Source organism: Canis lupus, chromosome 24, assembly GCF_011100685.1.
Source record: "Canis lupus familiaris isolate Mischka breed German Shepherd chromosome 24, alternate assembly UU_Cfam_GSD_1.0, whole genome shotgun sequence".
Classification (NCBI taxonomy): domain Eukaryota; kingdom Metazoa; phylum Chordata; class Mammalia; order Carnivora; family Canidae; genus Canis; species Canis lupus.
Window position 1 is genome coordinate 31,990,153 of NC_049245.1, and position 22,000 is coordinate 32,012,152.

The 22,000-nt window shown below is 49.9% G+C and overlaps 1 protein-coding gene, 1 long non-coding RNA gene and 1 other non-coding gene across 9 annotated transcripts in view; 2 read left to right on the plus strand and 1 right to left on the minus strand.

Annotated features, from left to right (window-relative positions):
• The window catches only part of MYBL2 (MYB proto-oncogene like 2), a 43,310-nt gene extending 27,151 nt beyond the window's left edge, over positions 1 to 16,159 (plus strand). For 2 of the 7 annotated variants that reach the window (XM_038572359.1, XM_038572361.1), the window contains exons 8-15: positions 424 to 837; positions 3,005 to 3,144; positions 10,204 to 10,303; positions 11,029 to 11,106; positions 11,690 to 11,803; positions 13,239 to 13,343; positions 14,654 to 14,803; positions 15,622 to 16,159. In XM_038572359.1, coding sequence (XP_038428287.1) covers positions 424 to 837; positions 3,005 to 3,144; positions 10,204 to 10,303; positions 11,029 to 11,106; positions 11,690 to 11,803; positions 13,239 to 13,343; positions 14,654 to 14,803; positions 15,622 to 15,750 — 1,230 coding nt within the window. In that variant the 3' untranslated portion in view covers positions 15,751 to 16,159. The remainder of the gene's footprint in view (positions 1 to 423; positions 838 to 3,004; positions 3,145 to 10,203; positions 10,304 to 11,028; positions 11,107 to 11,689; positions 11,804 to 13,238; positions 13,344 to 14,653; positions 14,804 to 15,621) is intronic. The other 5 variants (XM_038572362.1, XM_038572363.1, XM_038572360.1 and 2 more) reach the window with 4 other exon arrangements.
• LOC119865773 lies at positions 7,581 to 7,684 on the minus strand. The gene has a single exon (XR_005378137.1). It is a non-coding gene; the product is annotated as a U6 spliceosomal RNA (small nuclear RNA).
• Positions 16,160 to 18,419: 2,260 nt separating the features above from the next.
• The window catches only part of LOC119865672, a 125,776-nt gene continuing 122,195 nt past the window's right edge, over positions 18,420 to 22,000 (plus strand). The window contains exon 1 of the long non-coding RNA XR_005377906.1: positions 18,420 to 18,557. This is a non-coding gene — a long non-coding RNA (uncharacterized LOC119865672). The remainder of the gene's footprint in view (positions 18,558 to 22,000) is intronic.

Here is a 22,000-nt window from a genome sequence, read left to right on the forward strand (position 1 = left end):
CCTATCATTTAGGGATATGTATAAGTGGTAAAATGAAAGAAATGTGTAAGGATGGTAAATACTGAGTTCAGAGAGAGGGTGTGAACAAGGGGAGGTAGGCATGGGGCTTCACCAATTAGGTTTTAATTCCTAGGCTCCTTGACGGGTGTAAGTTTTCTTTCTTTGTACTTTTTGTATATCATATGTGTTGCTTTTTAAAAATAACTGCCATATGCGCAGTATGACTTCAGGTATGTTTGCAGATAGAGATATACAGATGTAGAAGAATCCTCAAGAAAATGCAAGAAAACATTCATGGTGATGACTCCTGGGCTGTGGATTCCTCCCTAATGCTTGTGTATTGTCCTTTAATGAATGAGTCTTCTTGTGTCTGCTGGGAGAGCAGAGTGATTGCAGTTGTTCCTAACCCACATCTCTGGGCAGGACCCTGATGCTTGGTGTGACCTGAGTAAATTTGACCTGCCTGAGGAGCCGTCTGCAGAGGGCAGCATCAGCAACAGCCCTGTGCAGCCATCACCGTCACAGCAGCAGCAGACACTGCCGTCCCGTCAGCCTGCTTCCACAGTACCCAGTGTGACCGAGTACCGCCTGGACGGCCACACCATCTCAGACCTGAGCCGGAGCAGTCGGGGCGAGCTGATCCCCATTTCCCCCAGCACTGAAGTGGGGGGCTTGGGCATTGGCACACCGCCTTCAGTGCTCAAGCGGCAGAAAAAAAGGCGTGTTGCCCTGTCCCCTGTCACAGAGAACAGCGCCAGCCTGTCCTTCCTAGACTCCTGTAACAGCCTCACCCCCAAGAGCACACCTGTCAAGACCCTGCCCTTCTCACCCTCCCAGGTGTGTGGACCCCAACCCAACTCCTTGCTGGGTTTGGTATACAGATTCCCAGTGCCCAGTACAGGGCCTGGCACATAGGCACATATCATTCAGCAAGTCTTTGCTGAGCATCTGCTGTGTGTGAGGCACTGGGCGAGGTGCTAGGATGTAGAAGTGAGCAAAAACAGGGCTGGGTCTGTTCTCATGAAGCTTATGCTCTGGTGGGAAGACCAGTTAATAGGAAAAACTGCAAATAAATACGACACCTGGTATACAGGAGAAGGTTTACAGAGCCACGAGGGAGCATCTAGTCTGGGGGGAAGTTGTTATCCTGGAAGGCTTCCATGAGGTGGAGGGAATGCTTAGCTGGGGAATAGTAGGTGGTGACTGGGCAAAGAAGATTGGGGACTCAGTATTTGCTAAAAGAATCTCTTTATTGTGCACCTACTCATAGCGGATTTATGTCCCTGGGGTGCAGCAGTGAAGGTGACATAACCCTGCCCTTGATGAATGAATGGGGGCAGTGAATGCTGGGGGCAGGCTTGTAATTTTTTTAACAGAATGTGGTGTGGAAAGTGCTGTGGTCGTTGGGAACTTGCTGTGACCTGGGTGCTACTTCCTGGGGCTCTATTTGTAATGAAAGTACTTTTAGGGAGAGCTGAGGAGAGGCCCTGTCTTCCCTCCAGGTCAGGGAGGCATTCAGAGCTTCCAAGAGCGATGTTTGAGCTGGGTTTTGTCAGCTTAAACAAAGGCATGGAGATGAGGGAGCAGAGTACGTAGTGTGAAGTCCAGAGCCAGGGTGGTGAGGAGGTTGGGGGATGGGGTAGGGGCTTTGAAGGGCCTTAGGTGTAACAAAGGTATGTGCTGCCCAGGGGGCTGAGCTGGTGGTGGGGCTATGGGAGGGTAGACTGTCCGGCAGGGAGAGGGCAGATCTGGAGTTCCCCCATCCTCAGACCAGAAGAGGGTGAGTTGAGGCTTTGGGTTTTACTACATCTGCTCTCTTCCCTGATGATGTGGGACAGAGGAAGCCCTAGAGGAGGCATGTTTTATAAAGGAGGCTACTCCCATCTATCCAGGGATTGAGGTCAGGCCCGTGTCGGGTGATTAATAATATTTTTCTGTGAGAGGTTCAGTTTTTTCATAGTCTCTCATGGTTGTAGATGACTGGCTGTCTCCTCTTTGTGTCTTCACGTAGTCTCCCTTTGTGTGTCTGTGTCCTAATCTCTTCTCTTATAATCTCACCTGCTTCTCATAGAGTCTTCTAAGGGTACCAGCCATGTTGGTTGATGGCCCACCCTTATGACCTAGTTTTACCTTACTCCTCCCTTAGGAGGCTCTGTCTCCAAATACAGTCATGTTCTGAGGTCCTATGGATTAGGGTTTCGACATAGGGATTTGGGATTGGGAGGACACCACACCGTTCAGCCCATAGCAGGCCCCAAGTAAGGGCAGCTGACAAGAGGAGGATGGGGAGCCCCAAGCCACCGAACAAACAGCCCAGGGTGACAGTGAACCTGAGGGCTGCACATGGCCCTGGGCTCCCTGGGACACCTTTAAGGCAGAGAGTGGGAGGGTAGTGCCATTCACTTTGCTCAGATCTGGATTTGTGTCCCATCTCTAATGTCCATCCTGAGAACCTTTATCTCTGGAAGCCTCGGCTTTCTTATCTGTAAGATGGTGTGTCGTGATGGCACCTACCTCACAGAAGATGTGTTAAACTACATGGAATTATTGGTGTGAATGCCTAGTGAATTAGTGTGAATTATTGGTGTGAATCCCTAGTGTGAGGAGTTGCGCTACAGTGTTCACTTCACCACCACCATTGTCATTACCCCTGTCCACAGGTCATATGAGAGCTAGTCTTCTGAAAAGGAGCTGCCCCCAGGCTGCCAGCTCTCCCTGCCCTGACTGTAGGGTCAGCAGTGCTGTGAGCATGGGCTTGGGGGATAGCCCTCCCCCAGCCTCACAAAAGCCAGGGCTGGGAGGCAGTGATAGTCCCAGGGTTCTATGTGAACCTTGCTTGTGGATCCTGTTGATCTGTCCTAGTCTTCATTCTAGGAGTGCTCCCAGGTCAGGAGTGGGACTTCTGTCTGAGAACAGCTGTGTTGGGGTGGGGAGGGGCATCCAGGGTCTCACCTGACTCCTGCAGGTTGTCACTTTGTCTTGTTTCCATCCTCTTCCCTGGCAGTTTCTGAACTTCTGGAACAAACAGGACACACTGGAGCTGGAGAGCCCCTCACTGACGTCCACCCCGGTGTGCAGCCAGAAGGTGGTCGTCACTACACCCCTGCACCGTGATAAGACACCCCTGCATCAGAAACATGCTGCGTGAGTGGTGTGCCCGCCCATTCCCTGCTGGTCCTGGAGCTTGAGCCTTGCCCCCCTCCCCTAGCCAGGACTGGGATCCCCTTTGGAAAAACACCTGAGACCATTTCAAGACGGCAGCCTCCTTCATGCTACCATGCCTCTTTGTGCCAGGACAGTCTGGCACTTCATCCTTTCTGGTCCTCATTTTCAGTTTGTAATTTGAAGGTTTTCTAATCTCAGGACTAGAGTCCAAATAGCCATGAAAAGAATCTCCCCATCTTGTGCAAGTCTCAAGTGCAAATCCACTGTGTTTGAGCAGCCTTAACGTGAAGGACAGAAGTACCCCGGTTCTCCCTGTCTCTCTGGTGCTCAGTCAGGAGGAGGTCAGGCTGTGAGCCTATGAAGCTCCATGTTTCACCTGTACAGGTTGCTTACCTGAGTACTTCTGTGGAAGTGCAAGTGCTGTCACATAAGTGCACTTCCTGTGTCTCCTGACTCTGAATTCCAGGTAGAGATGGTGGCTTACGTGTACTTCTGCTTGTTACCTTTGTTGCAGGAGAAGCATTGCCTTATTTCCTGAGTAAGGTATGTAATTCAGATATCAGCTCAGAAATTTCAGCCTTTGTAATAACACATAATTTTAGGAAAGGCCTGTGAATCCCCTGGTCAGAAATCAGTCTCTCAATAGTTGACCTAGAGTTTAAGCTGTATTACATGAGAAATGATTCTTTGTTCAAGCCAGAATTTTTCAAATCTAAGCCTTTAAGCAGATATGCTGGTGCCACGAAAGGCATTGATGGTTCTTTCTCCTTTTCCTTCTTGCCCTTATTACTAATCTGCTACTACTGCTCTAGCCTTTCTGTTTTTTTTTTCCCCACAGGAAGAAACATTTCCATTGCTCCTCATTTTTCTATAGATCCATATTTCCATCTGGTAATATGTTCCTTCTCTCTGAAGGTCATCCTTTAACTTTGTAGTTTGGGTCTGCTGGGGAATCAGGAAAATTTGTATCTGAAAAGTTGCCTTGGTGTCTGAAAGGCCATTTTGGTGGGTATAGAACCCAAGGTTGACAGGTTTTTCCTTTAAGCTTTAAAGATGTTCTCCTGTTACCTAGTCCGTACTGTTTCATTACTGGTTTTGAACAAGAGCCTATTTTGATGCACCATGATGGATTATTCTTTGTTTTGTATGCTTGGCGTTCACTGAGCTTCTTGGATTTTGGGTTTTCATCAAATTTGGAAACACTTCAGCCCTTATATCCTTATCTTTAAATATTCTTTCTGGGCCTTCAACCCTAACCCTCTTTAGGGACTCCACAATTACACACATATTAGGCCACATGGATCTGTTCCACAGCTTACTGATGTTATCACTACTGTTTTCATTCTTCTTCCTCTCTATTTTGTTTTGGATGGTTTCTATTGCTCTGTCTTCAAATGACTATTCCTTTCCTCTGGGGCATCTGATCCTTGATAACCTTGTTCAGTGTGTGTTTCATCTCAGGCATTGTGGTTTCTGTCTCCAGATGTTCAGCTGTATCTTCTGAAATATCCTCTGCCTTAACTTTGCTGTCGAAACATACAAAGTATAATTATAACAACTATCTTAATGTTCTTGTCTGCTGATTTTAGCTTCTGTATCAGTTCTGGGTTAGTTTCCATAGATGGACTTTCCTTCTCATTGTGAGTTTTGCTTGGGTTTTTCCCGCCTGCTTTGCTTCTCTGTGTATGTGTGGTGACATCTGATTGGACGCCAGACATTGTGAATTCCACTTAGTTGAGTGCTGTATTTTATTTTATTTTATTTTATTTTATTTTATTTTATTTTATTTTATTTTATTTTATTATTTTTTTTAGAGCTCTGTTCTGGGATTCTGGGATATAGTCGAGTTACTTAGAAATAGTTTGATCCTTTGGGTCTTATTTTTAAGATTTTTCAGATGGGACCAGAGCAATGGTTAGTTCAGGACCCTCCAGTGCTGAGGATTTCCAGTCTGGCTGGTGGGATTGAGCTCTGTTTCCAGCCCTGCATGAGCGTTAAGTACTGTTTCCTCTGCTCTTTTTGCATCCTTCCCTGATCTCAGGTGGTCTCCTCATTTGTGTGCCCTGATATGCATCTTGCGGTATACTCCGGCCTGTCTGCAGGTATCTGGGGTTCCCTCCTATGTAACTCTCTCTTCTCTGGTGATGCTGTGTTGTGCACACTGAGCTGCTATGGTCTCCCTGAACACTTGCCTTGTCTCTTCGATTCCAGGTTACACTGGGCTCTACCTGCGCTTTCCTTCCTGTGCTGTACCTAGGAATCATCCTCTGTCTCCCATTTCTTGGGTCCCTGCCCTTGACTGTCTGGTGCCCACACTCTTGAAGCACATCGTGTCATCCATGGTGTGTTGTTGTTTTGCTTTTCCAGGCAGGAGAGGAAATCTGGCCCTAATGTCCCATTTTCCTAAGTAGAGATCTGTTTAGTCTTTAAATCTAGATTCTTGTCACAAAGACTGTTTTGGTTTTCCTCTTTTAGAAAATTTTTTTTTGTATATTTTTTTATTGGCGTTCGATTTGCCAATGTATAGTATAACACCCAGTCCTCGTCCTGTCAAGTGCCCCCCTCAGTGCCTGTCACCCAGTCACCCCAACCCCCCACCCACCTCCCCTTCCACTACCCTTTGTTTCCCAGAGTTAGGAGTCTCTCATATTCTGTCTCCCTCTCTGATTTTTCCCACTCATTTCCTCTCCTTTCCCCTATAATCCTTTTCACTATTTCTTACATTCCCTATATGAGTGAAACCATGTAATGATTGTCTTTTTCCGATGGACTTACTTCACTCAGCATAATACCCTCCAGGTCCCTCCACGTCGAAGCAAAGGGTGGGTATTTGTCATTTCTAATGGCTGAGTAATATTCCATTGTATACATAAACCACATCTTTATCCATTCATCTTTCGATGGACACCGAGGCTCCTACCACAGTTTGGCTATTGTGGACATTGCTGCTATAAACATTGGGGTGCAGGTGTCCCGGCGTTTCACTGCATCTGTATCTTTGGGGTAAATCCCCAGCAGTGCAATTGCTGGGTCGTAGGGCCGATCTATTTTTAACTCTTTGAGGAACCTCCACACAGTTTTCCAGAGTGGCTGCACCAGTTGACATTCCCACCAGCAGTGCAAGAGGGTTCCCCTTTCTCCACATCCTCTCCAACATTTGTTGTTTCCTGTCTTAATTTTCCCCATTCTCACTGGTGTGAGGTGGTATCTCATTGTGGTTTTGATTTGTAAATCAAATCCTGATTTTTCCCTGATGGCAAGTGATGAGGAGCATTTTCTCATGTGCTTGTTGGCCAGGTGTATGTCTTTTTTGGTGAAATTTCTGTTCATGGCTTTTCCCCATTTCATGATTGGATTGTTTCTTTGCTGTTGAGTTTAATAAGTTCTTTATAGATCTTGGATACTAGCCCTTTATCTGATAGGTCATTTGCAAATATCTTCTCCCATTCTGTAGGTTGTCTTTGAGTTTTGTTGATTGTTTCTTTTGCTGTGCAGAAGCTTTTTATCTTGATTGAGTCCCAATAGTTTATTTTTACTCTTTTTGTTTCCCTTGCCTTCATAGATGTATCTTGCAATAAGATACATCAACAGGAACTTGTGGCCTAGTTCACAAAGGGTGTTGCCTGTGTTTGCCTCTAGGATTTTGATGGATTCTTGTCTCACATTTAGATCTTTCATCCATTTTGAGTTTATCTTTGTGTTTGGTGTAAGAGAGTGGTCTAGTTTCATTCTTCTGCACGTGGCTGTTCCAAATTTCCCAACACCATTTATTGAATAGACTGTCCTTTTTCCAGTGGATAGTCTTTCTTGCTTTGTTGAATATTAGTTGACCATAGAGTTGAAGGCCCATTTTTGGGTTCTCTATTCTGTTCCGTTGATCTGTGTGTCTGTTTTTGTGCCAGTACCACACTGTCTTGATGATCACAGCTTTGTCGTACAACTTGAAATCCGGCATTGTGATGCCCCTGGCTCTGATTTTCTTTTTCAGTATTCCCCTGGCTATTGGAGTTTTTATCTGCTTCCACACAAATCTTAGGATTATTTGTTCCAACTCTCTGAAGAAAGTCCATGGTATTTTGATAGGAATTGCACTGAACGTGTAAATTGCCCTGGGTAGCATAGACATTTTCACAATATTAATTCTTCTAATCCACGAGCATGGAATATTTTTCCATCTCTTTGCATCTTCCTCAATTTCTTTCAGAAGTGTTCTGTAGTTTTTAGGGTATAGATCCTTTACCTCTTTGGTTAGGTTTATTCTTAGGTATCTTATGCTTTTGGGTGCAATTTTAAATGAGATTGACTCCTTAATTTCTCTTTCTTCAGTCTTGCTGTTAGTGTATAGAAATGCCACTGATTTCTGGTCATTGATTTTGTATCCTGTCACATTGCTAAATTGCTATATGAATTCTAGCAAAAATATGGAACGCTTCACGAATTTGCATGTCATCCTTGTACAGGTGCCATGCTAATCTCTGTATCGTTCCAATTTTAGTATATGTGCTGTGGAAGGGAGCACTCTCTTAGAAATTCTTTTTGACATCTGCAAGACTTTTTTTCTTTTTTTTTAAATTTACTTATTCATGAGAGACAGAGAGAGGGAGAGGCAGAGACATAGGCAGAGGGAGAAGCAGGCTCCATGCAGAAAACCGATGTGGGACTCGATCCTGGGACTCCAGGATCACGCCCTGAGCTGAAGGCAGATACTTAACTACTGAGCCACCCAGGCATCCCTGACATATGCAAGACTTAAGGCAACAGTTATTTGGACTTCATTCCAAATTTGACTGGTTTCCTTACCCACTGATTTTATATCATACCTTTCCCAATTTTTTACCTCCACAAAAGTTAGCAGTTTATTGGAAGGGACAGCTCATTAACAAATAAACAAAACACATTCAGTGTGTGATGTGATAGTTCTGATGGTGATAGAAACCATGAGGGGGAGTTATACCAGTGTGCGTGGGGAGCACAGAGTCATGGTGAGGAGTTTCTTAGGAGGATGTCAGGGATGGCCCTTCAGGGAGGGAAAGCCATGCAGAATTCTGAGAAAAAGGAATTCCAGGCAGGTCAAACTATGAACGCAAAGGATAAAAGCATGCTTTTTGTGTTGTGAAGTATAGAAATAAGGCCACTAAGTTTGGAGCGAATAAGGTGTAGAGCATGGTAGATGAGAGGAGTCCAGGAGTCCCCAGGGCTGTGTGTCAGTGGGGATGGGCCATGTGGAGCTGTTAACCCCCTAAGATTTTACTGGCTCATAAAGCACAAACCTTCCCTGGTTTTAAAATTTGACTGTTTTCTGGGTTAGATGGAATGCTTTTTTGAGTTCTCAGAGGAGGCTGTGAGCAAGGAGGGCGTAATGCCTGTGCCATCTGATGTCTGGGCTGTCTACTGTTTTTCAGCAACAGGAGCTGGATCTAGAAGTCTTGAGGGAGAATAGCTATGACCCCAAACCGTGGGCTCTGTTTTGTTTTCTTAGGTGTTTATGTTACAGAGAAATCTGATGCCTAATCTACTGTTAATCCTTTGTAGCAAACCTTTTCTTTCTCCTTGGATTGCTGTAGGGCTTTGGTTTGGTTTTGACTTTGTTTTGTTTTTGTATTTTTTTTTTAAGATTTTATTTATTTATTCATAGAGACACAGAGAGAGACAGGCACAGGCAGAGGGAGAAGCAGGCTCCATGCAGGGAGCCCGACGTGGGACTCAATCCAGGGTCTCCAGGATCACACCTTGGGCTGCAGGCGGCGCCAAACCGCTGTGCCACCAGGGCTGCCCTTGTTTTTGTATTTAAGATTTTATTTATTTGACAGAGAGAGTGAGCCCAAGCAAGCTCCCCACTGAGCAGGGAGCCCAATGTGGGCCTCTATCCCAGACTGCAGGATCTGAGCTGATGGCAGACGGTGAATCGACTGAGCCACCTAGGCACCCCTTGATTTTGGTTTTTGTGTGTGTTTTTTTTTTTCCAGTTAATCCTGAAATTTGCCAAGCTAGATATAGGTGTGCTCTTCATTAACTCCCACCACTCCGATTTTCATACTCAAGACTCAAACTTTGAGCTAAGAAAATGCAGGTTTTTTTGTTTGTTTCCCTGGCAGTCTGCCCCTTACTTCTACCTGTAGGTCTTCCCTCCTACAGTCTCATCAGTTGCTCCATCTCTGTTCACCTTTATCTTCCTGTTCACTGTCCTAAGCCCCTCCAAGCTCTGAGAACGCCCTGGGACTGTCTTCTGATTCACAGTTTGCTCTTGCACTTTCCCACCTGCTGAGTCCTTCTGCTTACAGAGCTGCATTTTTTTCCATCTCAAGCCATCTTTCGTCTTTCCTGTTGAAGTTGGCCTCCCTTGGTGTTCCTTTTTTTTTTTTTTTTTTTTTTTTTTAGGTTTATTTATTTATTCATGAAAGCCACAGGCTGAGAGAGAGAGAAGACATAGAGGGAGTAGGGAGTAGTAGGCGTGGGGGGCCCGATGTGAAACTCGATCCCATGTTTCTGTCTGCTAAAGGTTCCCCTCCCCATTTGTGTCCCCACTGTGATCGTTTTGAGGGGACTCAGGAAGAGGGTACGCTAAGCATGTGTGTGGGCCTCACTATCTCACATCATGTGGCTACTGCCACACAGTCTCTGGAGAGAGTTTGGGGAAAGGACTTAGTCTTTCTGGATTCTTGCCTTGTTCTCCTGCCCTTCTCTTGCTGGGCCTGCAGTGTGGCTGTGGCCTGCCTAGTTTGTGAAAAGTCATCATTAATCGGCTAATGACTGAGCAACATCCTCAACCATTCTTCCACCTGTCTGGGCTCTAGGACCTTCTTAGACTATTTCCTGTTCTTTCCTGTTTCTGAGGCTGGCCTTCTAAGCCCCTGATGAAGACCCTTGTGGGTATAAACGTAGGTAGGGGAGTGCCATGGGAAGAGATCATATGCCCAGGGTTTCCTCTTTGCTGCTGAGGCCAAAGGTCAGGTGGAGGACAGTGGGAGTCATGGGCAACCTGTAGTGAGTAGTGTCTGTTTCCTACCCCGTTGCTAAGCCTCCTTCTTTGCCTGGTAGGTTTGTAACTCCAGATCAGAAGTACTCCATGGACAACACTCCCCACACACCAACCCCATTCAAGAATGCCCTGGAGAAGTATGGACCACTAAAGCCCCTGGTATGTTGTGCAGCCAAGTGGGTGTGCCCCGTGGGTTTTCTGGGTCCATGTAGCCATGTATGGCTCACAGAGCTCTTTACCTCTGAGATCTCAGTGGACTCTCCCAACAGCCCTGAGAAGTTGCAAATATCTTAATTGTATAAATGGGGAGGTCTGAGGCCAAGTCGCTTACCAATTCATCAGCCATCTCCAGCCACCTACAGCGTGCCAGGTGGGCACTAGCTGGTGCTGGAGACGCAGTGGCATTCTGGGGCAGCTCAGTGTGAGGGTGGCCATGATAGTAAACACATGGGCGCACAAATAACTCAGTACTTCCAGTGCACTGCCCGCACCGGGGAGAAATTGGGTGGGTGCTGGCATGGAGAGGGACTGGCTTGGGTGCTGTGGTGAATTGCTCCTCACACTGAAGCCTTTGACTGACTTGCCAGTGCTTTATAAGACCTGGAGAAGCCAAGTTGGTGGGCGTGAGGGTCTGGTGAGAAGGCGCCTTCCTGGCAATGGGCAAACCACCCTTCTCCCCACTCCTCCCATTGGGATGGTTCATGCTTTCCCCAGTGAGAACAGAGAGCTGGCACTGTGGGCTTTCTGAAGCAGAGGAGGTGTTTTAGAAATGAATTGAAGGTGAGAGAAAGGTCAAAGCATTTGGCCTATAAACAGGGTCTGTGGCATGTACCCCTGCGACCTTGCCGCCACTTTCTGGGGTTCTCTTGCTGTGGTCTCTCTAGCCCTGGGATGGAGCTGATGAGCTGCTGGAGTTGATGAGCCCCGTGAGGCACTGGTTAACACAGCCCTCTCTTGTTCAGGTGGGGATATGGTTCCCAGACACTGAGATATTGGCATGTTTTCCAGACAGCTTTGAGAGGGTGCATCTGACCTTGGTAACAAAAATTAAAGCTTTTAGAGGGACATCTCAGGGTTGCTGTCCCCTGTACCTGCTGCTCTCTCTCTTTTCTGGTTGCTGCCACCTGAGGCTGGAGAGATTGCCTAGAACCCCACAGGCCCCAGAACAGAAAGTAAAGTCCAGAGTCCCCATTGAAGTAGTTTGGGCTTGAGCGTGTCCAGGTTCTGATTCCACAGCTGTGTGAATTTGGGCCAGGCGCTTGCTCGCTCTGGCTTCCATTTCTACCCTGTGGAATAGGACAGCTGTTGCACGGGGTTGTGTGAGGGTCGCTGTGGTGATGTGGGGACACTCCTGGCTCAGGACGGCCCTCAGTGAGTTGAGGTCAGTGTCTGCTTGTCCAAGGCAGGATAGTTAATGGTGACAGATGAGTGTAAGGTCAGTGTCCTGGCCCCCGGACCTCCTTCCTGTGTGGCCTAGGACAATGGGCTGTGGTGGGGTCCTAGAGCCTGGCTGTGGAGCCTCATGTGGGCTGCCCCCACCCCCAGCCCCAGACCCCACACCTGGAAGAGGACTTGAAAGAGGTGCTGCGCTCTGAGGCTGGCATCGAGCTCATCATTGAGGATGAAGTGAGGCCTGAGAAGCAGAAGAGGAAGGCTGGGGTGAGTGGCCGGTGGGGCAGCAGATCCCCTTACTGCCAGCCTGGGCAGTTTGGGCAAAAGAAGGTGGAACCATAGGATGATGGGAGATGGGGGGGGGGGGGTGAGTCTGGGAAAAGCAAGGGTCTGGAGAAGGTGGAACTGTAGCCTGTGCATTTTGTTCCCCAGAGTGGTTATCAATGAAACCCACCAAAGTGAGGTCCTGGGGGTTGGGACCCTCCCATTACCTCCTTTGAGCTGGTCCCTTACGTAAGCAACATTTTGTTTGGACCCTTCTAAAGTAGGCTATGGGCTGGATGTGGTAGATAGGATGGTGATAGAGACCCAGCTGTGGTCACTTGTTCCTGGATTGGAGGGGGTAGACGCAGATACTAGACAAACACACCAGGGGCCTTCTCAATGCACACAGCATTAAAGGAGTAAATAGAAAGGGACACAAAGAGAAGATTCCAAGGGAGGTGCTCAGACGGGGTCAGCCACACATCTGGACCCTTGAACCACGTGGGGGATGGTTGGTTCAGGTGAGGTAGAAGGCTGGTGGGGAACAGCAGTCAAGGACACCTGGGTGTACAAAGTACGGGGCGGGGTGGCGGGGACTGTCCCAGGCCAGCCCAGAAGCCACATTTGTGGTGCACCATGCGTGTGGTTTCCTGAAAGCAGGTGGATTCCATGTTCCCCTTTTCTGTAGATGCTTTCTTTAGGGGGAGAGGTGAAAAGATGGGGTTGTCCCAGAGGGATGCGGGGATGGTGAGCAGTCAGTCCGGGAGGGGCTCACTGGGCAGGGGCCCCTGGGTGTATAGGTTCAGAGAACTTGACCGACAGCCCTCCCTGGCTTCTCCATGTCAGATGGTGGTTCTGAGCCATGGCAGCACCTATTTAGGGCACACTGCTGGGTTGGGGGGTGAGTTAGTTAGTCCCAGAGCTCCGCCCAGTATTGGAGCTGACCCCTGACCTATTTATTGGAGGCACAGGTGTGGGGCAAGGTATTCCTGTAACAGGCCCGTGTTCCTCAGGTTTTATGTATGTGTTTCTCGTCTGCAGGTGGGTACTTGAGGTGTAACTTGGATGATTCTATCCTGGGCCTCTTTAGGGGTGCGTTTGGTGTGGTAGAGGCTTGGGAACTGTGCATGATCCATTTGGGAATGAGGAGTGGGTCTCTGGGTGGAGGCATTTGTGTCCTGGCTCCCTGTGGTTGCATCTGGCAGGATGGTTTGTCCTGGGTGCTAAATCTGATGGGGCCAGGGTCCTCTGGTCCTCATGCATACATCCACCCCTCCCTTCCCCCAAACCTCGTCAGCTGGGGGCCTGGCTCGAAGGCTCCACTGCATCAGGGTATAGACCTGTGACCAGGGTAGTTGGGGCAGGCATCCCCAAAGTGCTAGTGGTGACCTAGAGGAATCCCAGCTGTCTGCTCTGTCTCCCTCCTCCCCACCCCTAGCTGCGGCGGAGCCCCATCAAGAAGGTCCGCAAGTCCCTGGCTCTGGACATCGTGGATGAGGATGTGAAGCTGGTGATGTCTACACTGCCCAAGGTGCTGTCCTTGGTAAGGGGTCAGAGAGAAGCTGCCCTGGCTCCCCCTGCCCAGAACTGCAGAAGGCACCTCTGCCTCAGGGAGGATAGACTCTCCCTGGAGGTCCTCTGGCTTTGGAACCCTTTAGCTGTGAGGGGACCCTGGCGCTGGAGTGGTCTGGGGTTCTTGGATGGGGCTCTGGGTGTCAGGCTCAGCTGTAAGGGGCTGATGGAGAAATTGGGGCTGGGCACCCACCCCTTGTTTCAGTCAAGGCAGCTGTGCATGTGTCTTTCACAGAAGGGTTTATTGCGTTGCTAGAGTTGCATTGCTGGAACACATTGGAAAACCATGGATCTGGGTCCCCAGCACCTTCTGTCATATTCTATTCTCATGGGGGTGATGTGGAGAGGGTTGGTGATGTGCACGGCCAGGTGGTTGGGACACATCAGCCCTGGGAACGGTGCTGTCTAGTTCCAGGCTGAGCTCAGGAATGGGGCTGTTGCCTACACAGAGCCTGCCCTCAGGACAGCACACCACACTGTTGATCCCTCCCAGCTGACAGTGGGGGGTTTTGCCCAGTGGGAGGCAGTGAGAGGGGTGGTGGGAGGCATGAGACAAAGGATTGCCTGATCAGATCCTGCACATCTGAGGATTTAGGACTGCTGCAGCCATAGCCCTCGCAGAGAAGCATCACTGGGCAGGGAGCCCCAGCAGGCTGGGGACTTCATGCTGTGCAGCCAGACCTGCAACAGACCTGCAACTGGGCATGTAACATACTTGCTCAGTAGTAAAGCTCTGGCAAGTACTTTAGAGCACAGGATTTGGGGTGGAGTGGACCTTGCAAAGTCCTAATGCTGGCTCTTGTTCTTTAGGATCTCTTAGTTTACCCAAACCTCAGGTTCTTGCCTTTGCCTTTCACTGTACTGAGCCCAGTGACTCTTTACCTTTAGGGTAAAGGTCAAGCAGAGCCGGGAGGCTGGATGGGTGGTGGGTGCTTTGTGTAGCTCTATGTGTGTGCTGGTTGATGCCAGCATCTGACTGCTTGTAGAGATTTCTAGTCCTAGGAGAAACTAGAGCACCCCCACCCTGCCTGAGGCTGTGGTGGGAGAGACCATGTCCATGTAAAAGGGGAGCAGCATTACTGGGCATCTATTAGTTGTCAGTCTCTGAAACGGGCACTTTACAGAGAATTCCCCATCTGGAAGGGGGCACAGGCTTAGAGAAGTTACTGTCCTGCTCCAAATCCTATAGCCCAGAGGTGGAGGTGCTGGGATGTGACTGGTTTCCTTCTTTCCCATCATGCTTATGGCAGAAGGGTGAGTCTGGCTTGGTTTTTGTTGCAGCCCACAAATGTCCTGTCGAGTTCCTCTAGCCTCATGGTGTCAGGCATCAAAGAGGACACCAGTCTGCTCAACGAGGGCTTCCTGCAGGCCAAACCGGAGAAGCCAGTGGCTGCCCAGAAGCCCCGAAGCCACTTTCCAACACCTGCCCCTGTGAGTGCTTGGCCACCAATGTCCTATTACCCTTGGGGACTTTGCTTATTTGTTGCCCGTGCCCAGATGCCCTTCTGAGACTCTGCTTGACTAGTTTACACTTCAGATCTCAGTCTGGACACTGCTCCAGATCCCCTTGGGGAGGGATCCCATCTGCTAGAGCCTCTACCCCCCTTTTAAGATTTTATTTATTCATTCATGAGACACAGAGAGGCAGAGACACAGGCAGAGGGAGAAGCAGGCTCCCCACAGAGAGCCTGATGTGGGACACGATCCCTGGACCCTGGGATCACACCCTGAGCCGAAGGCAGATGTCCAGCTGCTGAGGCACCCAGGAGTCCCCCCCGTCCCCCCCCGTCCCCCCCCCCCCCGCCTGTGAGCCCTTTTATGGTGTCACCTCACTTGTAATTAAGTCATGGTCTCCGTTTTTAGTTGCTTAGCACATGTCTGTCCTCAGGGGTAGGGGCTGCCCTGGCTGCTCATACCTCATTGTCTATATTTCATGAATTTCTTACTGCTCCTTCCCACTAGCCTGCTTGGCTGTAACTTTTCCTCGTGAGGAGGCTGGCACCACATGGGCAGGGGCACAGCCATGTTGCCGGTCCAACCTCTTTGCTGTATACCTAAGGAAGCCCTGAAACAGGAGTCACTTCTCCAGGGCCACTAGGGAGTTGGAGGGACCACAAGAAGACTTGTGGCTTGAAGAAGACCGAGAGTTGTAGAAATGCCCCCTACTCCTCCTGGCCATGCTCACATCACAGCATTTGCTGGGAGCTTGCTGCCCCTGCCTGGATGGTAACTCTCTTGCCTCCTCCCAGATGACCAGCGCCTGGAAGACGGTGGCCTGCGGGGGGACCAGGGACCAGCTCTTCATGCAAGAGAAAGCCCGGCAGCTCCTGGGTCGCTTGAAGCCCAGCCACACGTCTCGGACCCTCATCTTGTCCTGAGGGGCTTGGTGGTCACGAGCTCATTCTTATGTTTACAGGGGGCTGGGGGGACTGAGGTTGGTCTGTGAGTCTGAGAATCATACTCGGATGGCCACCTGCAGGGAGCCTTCTGCCACCAGCCCCTCCTCAGACTGCTCAGGTGGAGGCAGAGCAGGGCCACCCACTGCCTTGTCTCCGAGTCCAGCTGTGGCTGCGGTGGTTCCTGGTGCTAACAGAACAAAGTCCCACCCCTGGGCCTGCCTGGTCCTCTCCCCGGTGCCACAGGGAGTCCCCTTAGCTCCTCCTGAGCCCTTCTTGGGTCTGGCCTCATCTCAGACCCCTGCTTAGAACAGGGGATGTGGCCAGCATGCTCCTTCCCTCTACCTGTTAGTACATTTTCTTGAAAGAATAAAATTCCCTTTTTCCTTAATGCTGTTGTAGACTCTACCTTTCTCCTGTCTCCTGCTTGTGGTTTCCTGGTCGCTGGGTTGGTTCCCTGGTGACTGTCACAGGGGCCTTGAGGGATATGGAGATCTGGATCCTCATCCTCAGAGCACAGCCCAGGGCTGGGGCTCTGCATACTTTCCCCCAAAAGGTCCAGTGTGCTGGGGGCAGTTTGATCACCTAGTGGCTGTCTCAAAGTTCTGAGGATTCTTGGGTGTTAGCAGGGAGGGGAAGGTGCATCAGGACCCTGCTTGGCCATGGATGGCTGACCTGGCCTGCCATAGGCCTAGACACCAGGTGAGACTGGTAAACAAGGAGTGACTGGCAGCTGGCCGGAACTTACCACAGTGGCCTCAACTTGCCAAGGCCATGGCAGCAATCAGACCTTGGGCTCCAGTCCACCTGGTCAGGGTGCAGTGGGCCACTTGGCTGAAGCTAGGCACTGAAGTGGGGTAGGTGCCAGGTTTGAGAAGGTCTAGACAGGGAGGTGTTCAGCGGGGGGGGGGGGCTCATAGGATTTGGCATGTGGGGGGCCATGTCTGGGGGCCATTTGGCATGTGGCCATGTCTGGGGGCTGGATGGGTACTTGCCTATCTTTAGATTCTGCTTTAGTGCCTCTGGTTCCCAAGAGAGACACTTAGGGACAGATCCTCTTGCTGGGAGCCCCCTCTAAAGAAGACTGGGAGTTAGGACACTAGGGTTCAGGTCTAGTGAACCCTGCCGTGCTGAACTTGCACAGGGGGTCCTGTCAGCATGGCAGAGACCCACCTCACCCCCTGCTCTGGGTGGCCCTCGAGCCATTTCACAAAGTTGTGCTCAGTTTGAGCCTGGCTAAGTTCTGGTTCCTGCTCCAGAGCCAAGGCCTGGGAATGAGACCAGGGACTAGGGCTCCCACTCTGCTTCCTTGCAGCTTGTGTAGCTGAGCCAGTCTCAGTCTAGCTGGGCCATACCTGCCACATGCCCTTGTGCCTATGCTGATTTCCTGACCTGGACCCCTGTCCTCTATCCCTTGGTGACCTGCAGGGCCCCGGCTCCATCACTGACTGTTCCCTGCAGGGCTGTCAGCATTGATGGTTGATTCCAGTGAGGGTTGGGGAGCAGGGGATCTTCATCTCCAGGATTCACAGACAACTCAGTCTATAGAACACCAGCATTAAAGTCGGGTACAGCAAGCCTCTGGGACAACTCACCCTGGAGCTGATCATAGGCTCCTACGGATGATTCCTAGGCACGTGGTCAGTGGCTGCACCTCAGTGAGCTGGCCTATAACCCACCAGAGGCTTTCTGCCAGAGCTTGCTCCAGACTGCCTCTCCCACCAACACCCAAAGCTTGTCCTGAGGCTCTTTCCTGTCCTCCTTGGGAGGCAGCCCTGCTAACTGCAAACCTGTTAACTTGCCACCTCCCATGAACTCTGCACTGGAGCTGTTCTCTGCTTCCTGCATTAAATGAACAGGCATCAAGAATGCCCCCCCCCCCCCCCCCCCCGTGCCTGGCGTGGTTCTGGTGCTGAGGATACAGGAATTAACCCCAAGACTCTCCCAAACCACTTTATGCTCACAGGGTTTAGATTCTAGAGAGGACAGATAAGCTATAAGCCAACATCCATATGCAACATGCCAGAGGTAAGGGGCTCGGGAGAAAGGAATAATGGATGGCATGGGGGCCAGGCGGCCTGCTAGGAGGAAGCTCTCCGGAGGCCTGAGTGAAGGCTGGCCGCAGCCCCTGGCCACCATGGGGAGCAAGAGAGAGCCCGAGTGGGTGGGGGGTACTGATCGCCAGAGTCGGTGCTGACAGCCGGTGTGGTCCCGGAGTGTGGGGCACACGGTGCTCCAGTGGCCGCAACTTGGGTCGTCCAGGTGGATCCGGGGCCCAGTGTTTCGTGGGCAGGTGTGACAAGCAGGTCGAGCCAGGTGCAGAGGTGCTGAGCACCGGAGTTCATGGGAGGGGGCGCGGAAGACGACGGTGGGCGGGAAAGGCGGGGCTCGGTGAGGACGGCAGAGGGTGAGCGTTCTGGCAAGATCCAGACTGGCCTGGCATCTGCGGGCCAACCCGGCCTGCAGAAGAAGCGGAGGGGGCGGAGGCAGAGCCCGCGCCCGAGGATCCCGGCAACAGCCCCTAAACGAGGGATGCGGAGAGCGGGACCGCTGCTCCCGGAAGCCACGCCCCGCGCAGGCCACGTGACATCCCTTCGCCAATGGGAGTCCCTTAATGAGCGCGTGAAGGATTGTGGGAGAGCCCGCCGAGGGAGGCGGGAATGGCCGGGTGTGCTGACAGGCTCCCCGCGCCTGGGCGAGGCCGTTCTCAGCCTCCCAGGCTCACCTGGTCCGGCCCAGTCCAGAAGAGCCGCCCGGCTGAGCACGGACTCCTGAGAAGTAGGAACTTGGTACTGTTTGCAGTCCCACTAAGGTTTTGGAGGTGGTTTGTTGAGATTTGTTGAGACGGATGCTGTCCCCGGGGGATTGGGGCGCATGCGTACTTGCGTGGTCAGGACGCATGGATGGGGTCACGGAGCGGGAGGCCTCGGCCGGGGGCACGTATGTTTAGGTATGGGGCGGCTGTAGGACATTTATTTGCATTTTATATTCTTTTTTTTTTTTTTTTTAAGATTTTACTTATTTATTCATGAGAGGCAGAGACACAGGCAGAGGAAGAAGCAGGCTCCATGCAGGGAGCCCAACGTGGGACTCGACCCCGGGTCTCCAGGATCAGGCCCTGGGCCGAAGGCAGGCGCTAAACCCCTGAGCGACCCAGGCATCCCCGAGGTGTTGGATTTCTAACGAATTTCCCGATCATGCTGAGTTGGGGATTGCACTTTGAGTGGCAGGGATTAATGGCCCAAAAATCATTCCATTACTCAGAATCAATGAGATGTCTGGGGCCATTGCTCTCTGTTCTTCCTCGGTCTCTGCAGCGTCTCAGTTTCCCTCCAAGAATATGCCAGTTCTGGCATACTCAGGACAGCCTGTGGTTTCCATGGTGATAGCCATCTGGGTCTCTTTCACCTGCCTGCGTTTCTCCAGCAGTGGGACATCCACTTGGGAAGGGCCTGTCTAGTTGCAGTTACACCTGTGGTGTACTGGCTTATGGTGTGACTCATGTTTGTGTGTAACTTCCAAGAGAGCAAGGCTGATACCTGCCATGTTCATGGCTTTGTCCCCAGCACTCATCAGTTCCTGACACACAGTAGTGCTCAACAAGTATTTCTGGAATGAATATGAAAACCAAGAGGGATCAGTGATGGTCTGGCCACTGTCGGGCATTCATGAGCTAAGGATCTCTTGTTGAACTCAAAGTGAGTTTTCCTCTTGCCAAGACCAAGGGAGGACCTGAATATCTGTGTGACCATAGAGACTGACCAAAAACCATCCGTGGTCCAAGAGTTGTATGTGCATCCTGACAGACGCCCCTCCCTTCCACTCCAGCCATCCAGACACAGCCTCCTCAGGAGCCCAGAGGCCCTTCCCAGAGTCATGCCCACCTCTTCCCAGATGCAGGCCTCCTTGTCCCAGGCTGGACTGTGTCCTCCATCAGTACTCACCTGTGCTGAGTGCCCCAGGGATGAAAGTGACTCTGAAGGTCTGATTCTCAGTCTCTGCTCATGACTGGTAATCCCAGATCCCTTCTACATACCTGTTTTCTGTTTTTTCTTTTTATTGTGGTTAAATACATGACAGAGTTTACCATCTTAACCTTTTCTAAGTGTACGATTCAGCCATGTTAGCTATATGCACATTGTCACCCTAGAATTTTTTCAGCTTCCGAAATTTCAACTGTACTCATTAAACTCCTCATTTCCCTTTCCCCTAGTCTCCAGAAACTTCCATTCCACCTTCCATTTCTATGAATTTGACTACACTAAGTATCTTGTATAAAGTGGAATCATACAGTATTGTTTTGTGACTGTTGATTTAAGTAGCATGATATCCTCAAGGTTCATCCCTAGCTTCGGTCAGAATTTCCTTCCTTTTTAGGGCTGAATGATATTCCACTGCATGTATAGACCACGTTTACCATTCATCTTTCTGTTAGTGGACACTAGAGTCCCAGGACTAGGTGGAAACAATAGACAAGACAACCCTTTTGTCTATTGTGAATAATGCTGCTATCAGCATGGGTGTGCAAGTATCTCGAGATCCTGCTTTCAGTCCTTGTGACGGTATACTGGGAGTGGAATTGATGGATCGTATGGTAATACTGTTGTTGTTTTTTAAAGATTTTATTTATTTATTCATGAGACACACACACACACACACAGAGGGGGGCAGAGACACAGGCAGAGAGAGAAGCAGGCTCCATGCAGGGAGTCTGATGTGGGACTCGATCCCGGGTCTCCAGGATCACGCCCTGGGCCGAAGGCAGGTGCTAAATCGCTGAGCCACCCAGGGATCCCTGGTAATACTGCTTTTAATTTTAGTTTTAATTTTGTTTCGATTAGGTTTTTGGTATTTCCAGGAAAAGCTGTATGCCCGGCTACTAAAGCTTTTGCAGCAATGATGTGACTCTGTCACCACCTGGTGGCCATTGGTGTATTTGCAGCAGCCGGTAAGGTGGGCCATAGCAATTTCTTGTAGGTCTTAGAAAAGTCCTTGAAGCATTTTTCAGTCTTTCAGGCTTTCTCTTCAGCATCCTCATCAAACAATTGTCTGCCCTTTACTTGAACACCTCTACTTATTGGGAGAGCTGACTTTATTACTCAGCAGCCAGCTCCATTGTTGGACAGCAATTGTGAAGAAAAAGATTCTTTATTCAGAGAAAAAAGTCCTCCCTCCGTTATAAAAAGTAGGAATGACTAAGGTGCATGGGAAGCTGGTCTGTGGGGAAATCAGGGTCCCAGGACAGGTCATTGATAGGCCAGGATTACCTGGAGAGTTTGACTACCAGAATTAGCCACTGTCTCAGCAGACCCTAGCATGAATCAGTTCTGTCCTGTTTCCACAGATCACCAAGTCTCTGATTTAGTAATGATAGTGATTCAACTCTCTCTAAGATGGATTTTATGTTTCCACTTTGGCCATGTGTGTTCTATAGTAATTAAAGCTGAGTTTCGATGTGAATTAAGAATCAGACTTTCACTAATGTATATCAGTGGCCTCTCAGCTGGCCAGGATGAAAGTGTTTTACCTGTATGTTAACTAGGGCTGCCCTGGAGGTATCTAGGTTAAATGCCCTGGAGGTATACATCAAATGGAACAGTCTGACAAAGACAAGTGTAAAGTGTGAGTCACAAATGCCCTTCAGAAAGGCACAATTGAGAATATGTCTCTCCTCTCTCTGGGAAAGAGTCCCTGCACCCTCTCCAGAAAGCACCCCAGCCTGGTATCCAGGTGCTCAGTAAATGTCTCATTCCGTCATGAAGTGATGTAGCAGTGAGAAAAGCCTTGGGCAGCTAGGACCAGATGGTGGGGGAAGCTTTAGCATTTTTAAATGTTGATTTCTTAGTTGTGTTCCCTGTGGTCAGGGAACATACTCTGTGTGGTTTCATATCTTCAAAATTTGTCAAAACTTGCTTTATGGGCAAGCATACAATCAATTTTATAATTTCTTATGCATCTGAAAAGAATGTGTAGTCTGTAGGCGTTGGGGGCATTTTTGGCATATGCTAATCCTATTGTCTAAACATCCAATATCCTGTTTTTTTTTTAAGATTTTATTTATTTATTCATGAGAGACACACAGAGAGAGAGGCAGAGACATAGGCAGAGGGAAAAGCAGGCTCCACACAGGAAGCCTGATGTGGGACTCGATCCCAGGACCGTGGGATCACACCCTGAGCCAAAGGCAGATGCTCAACCACTGAGCCACCCAGGCGTCCCTAATATCCTGGGT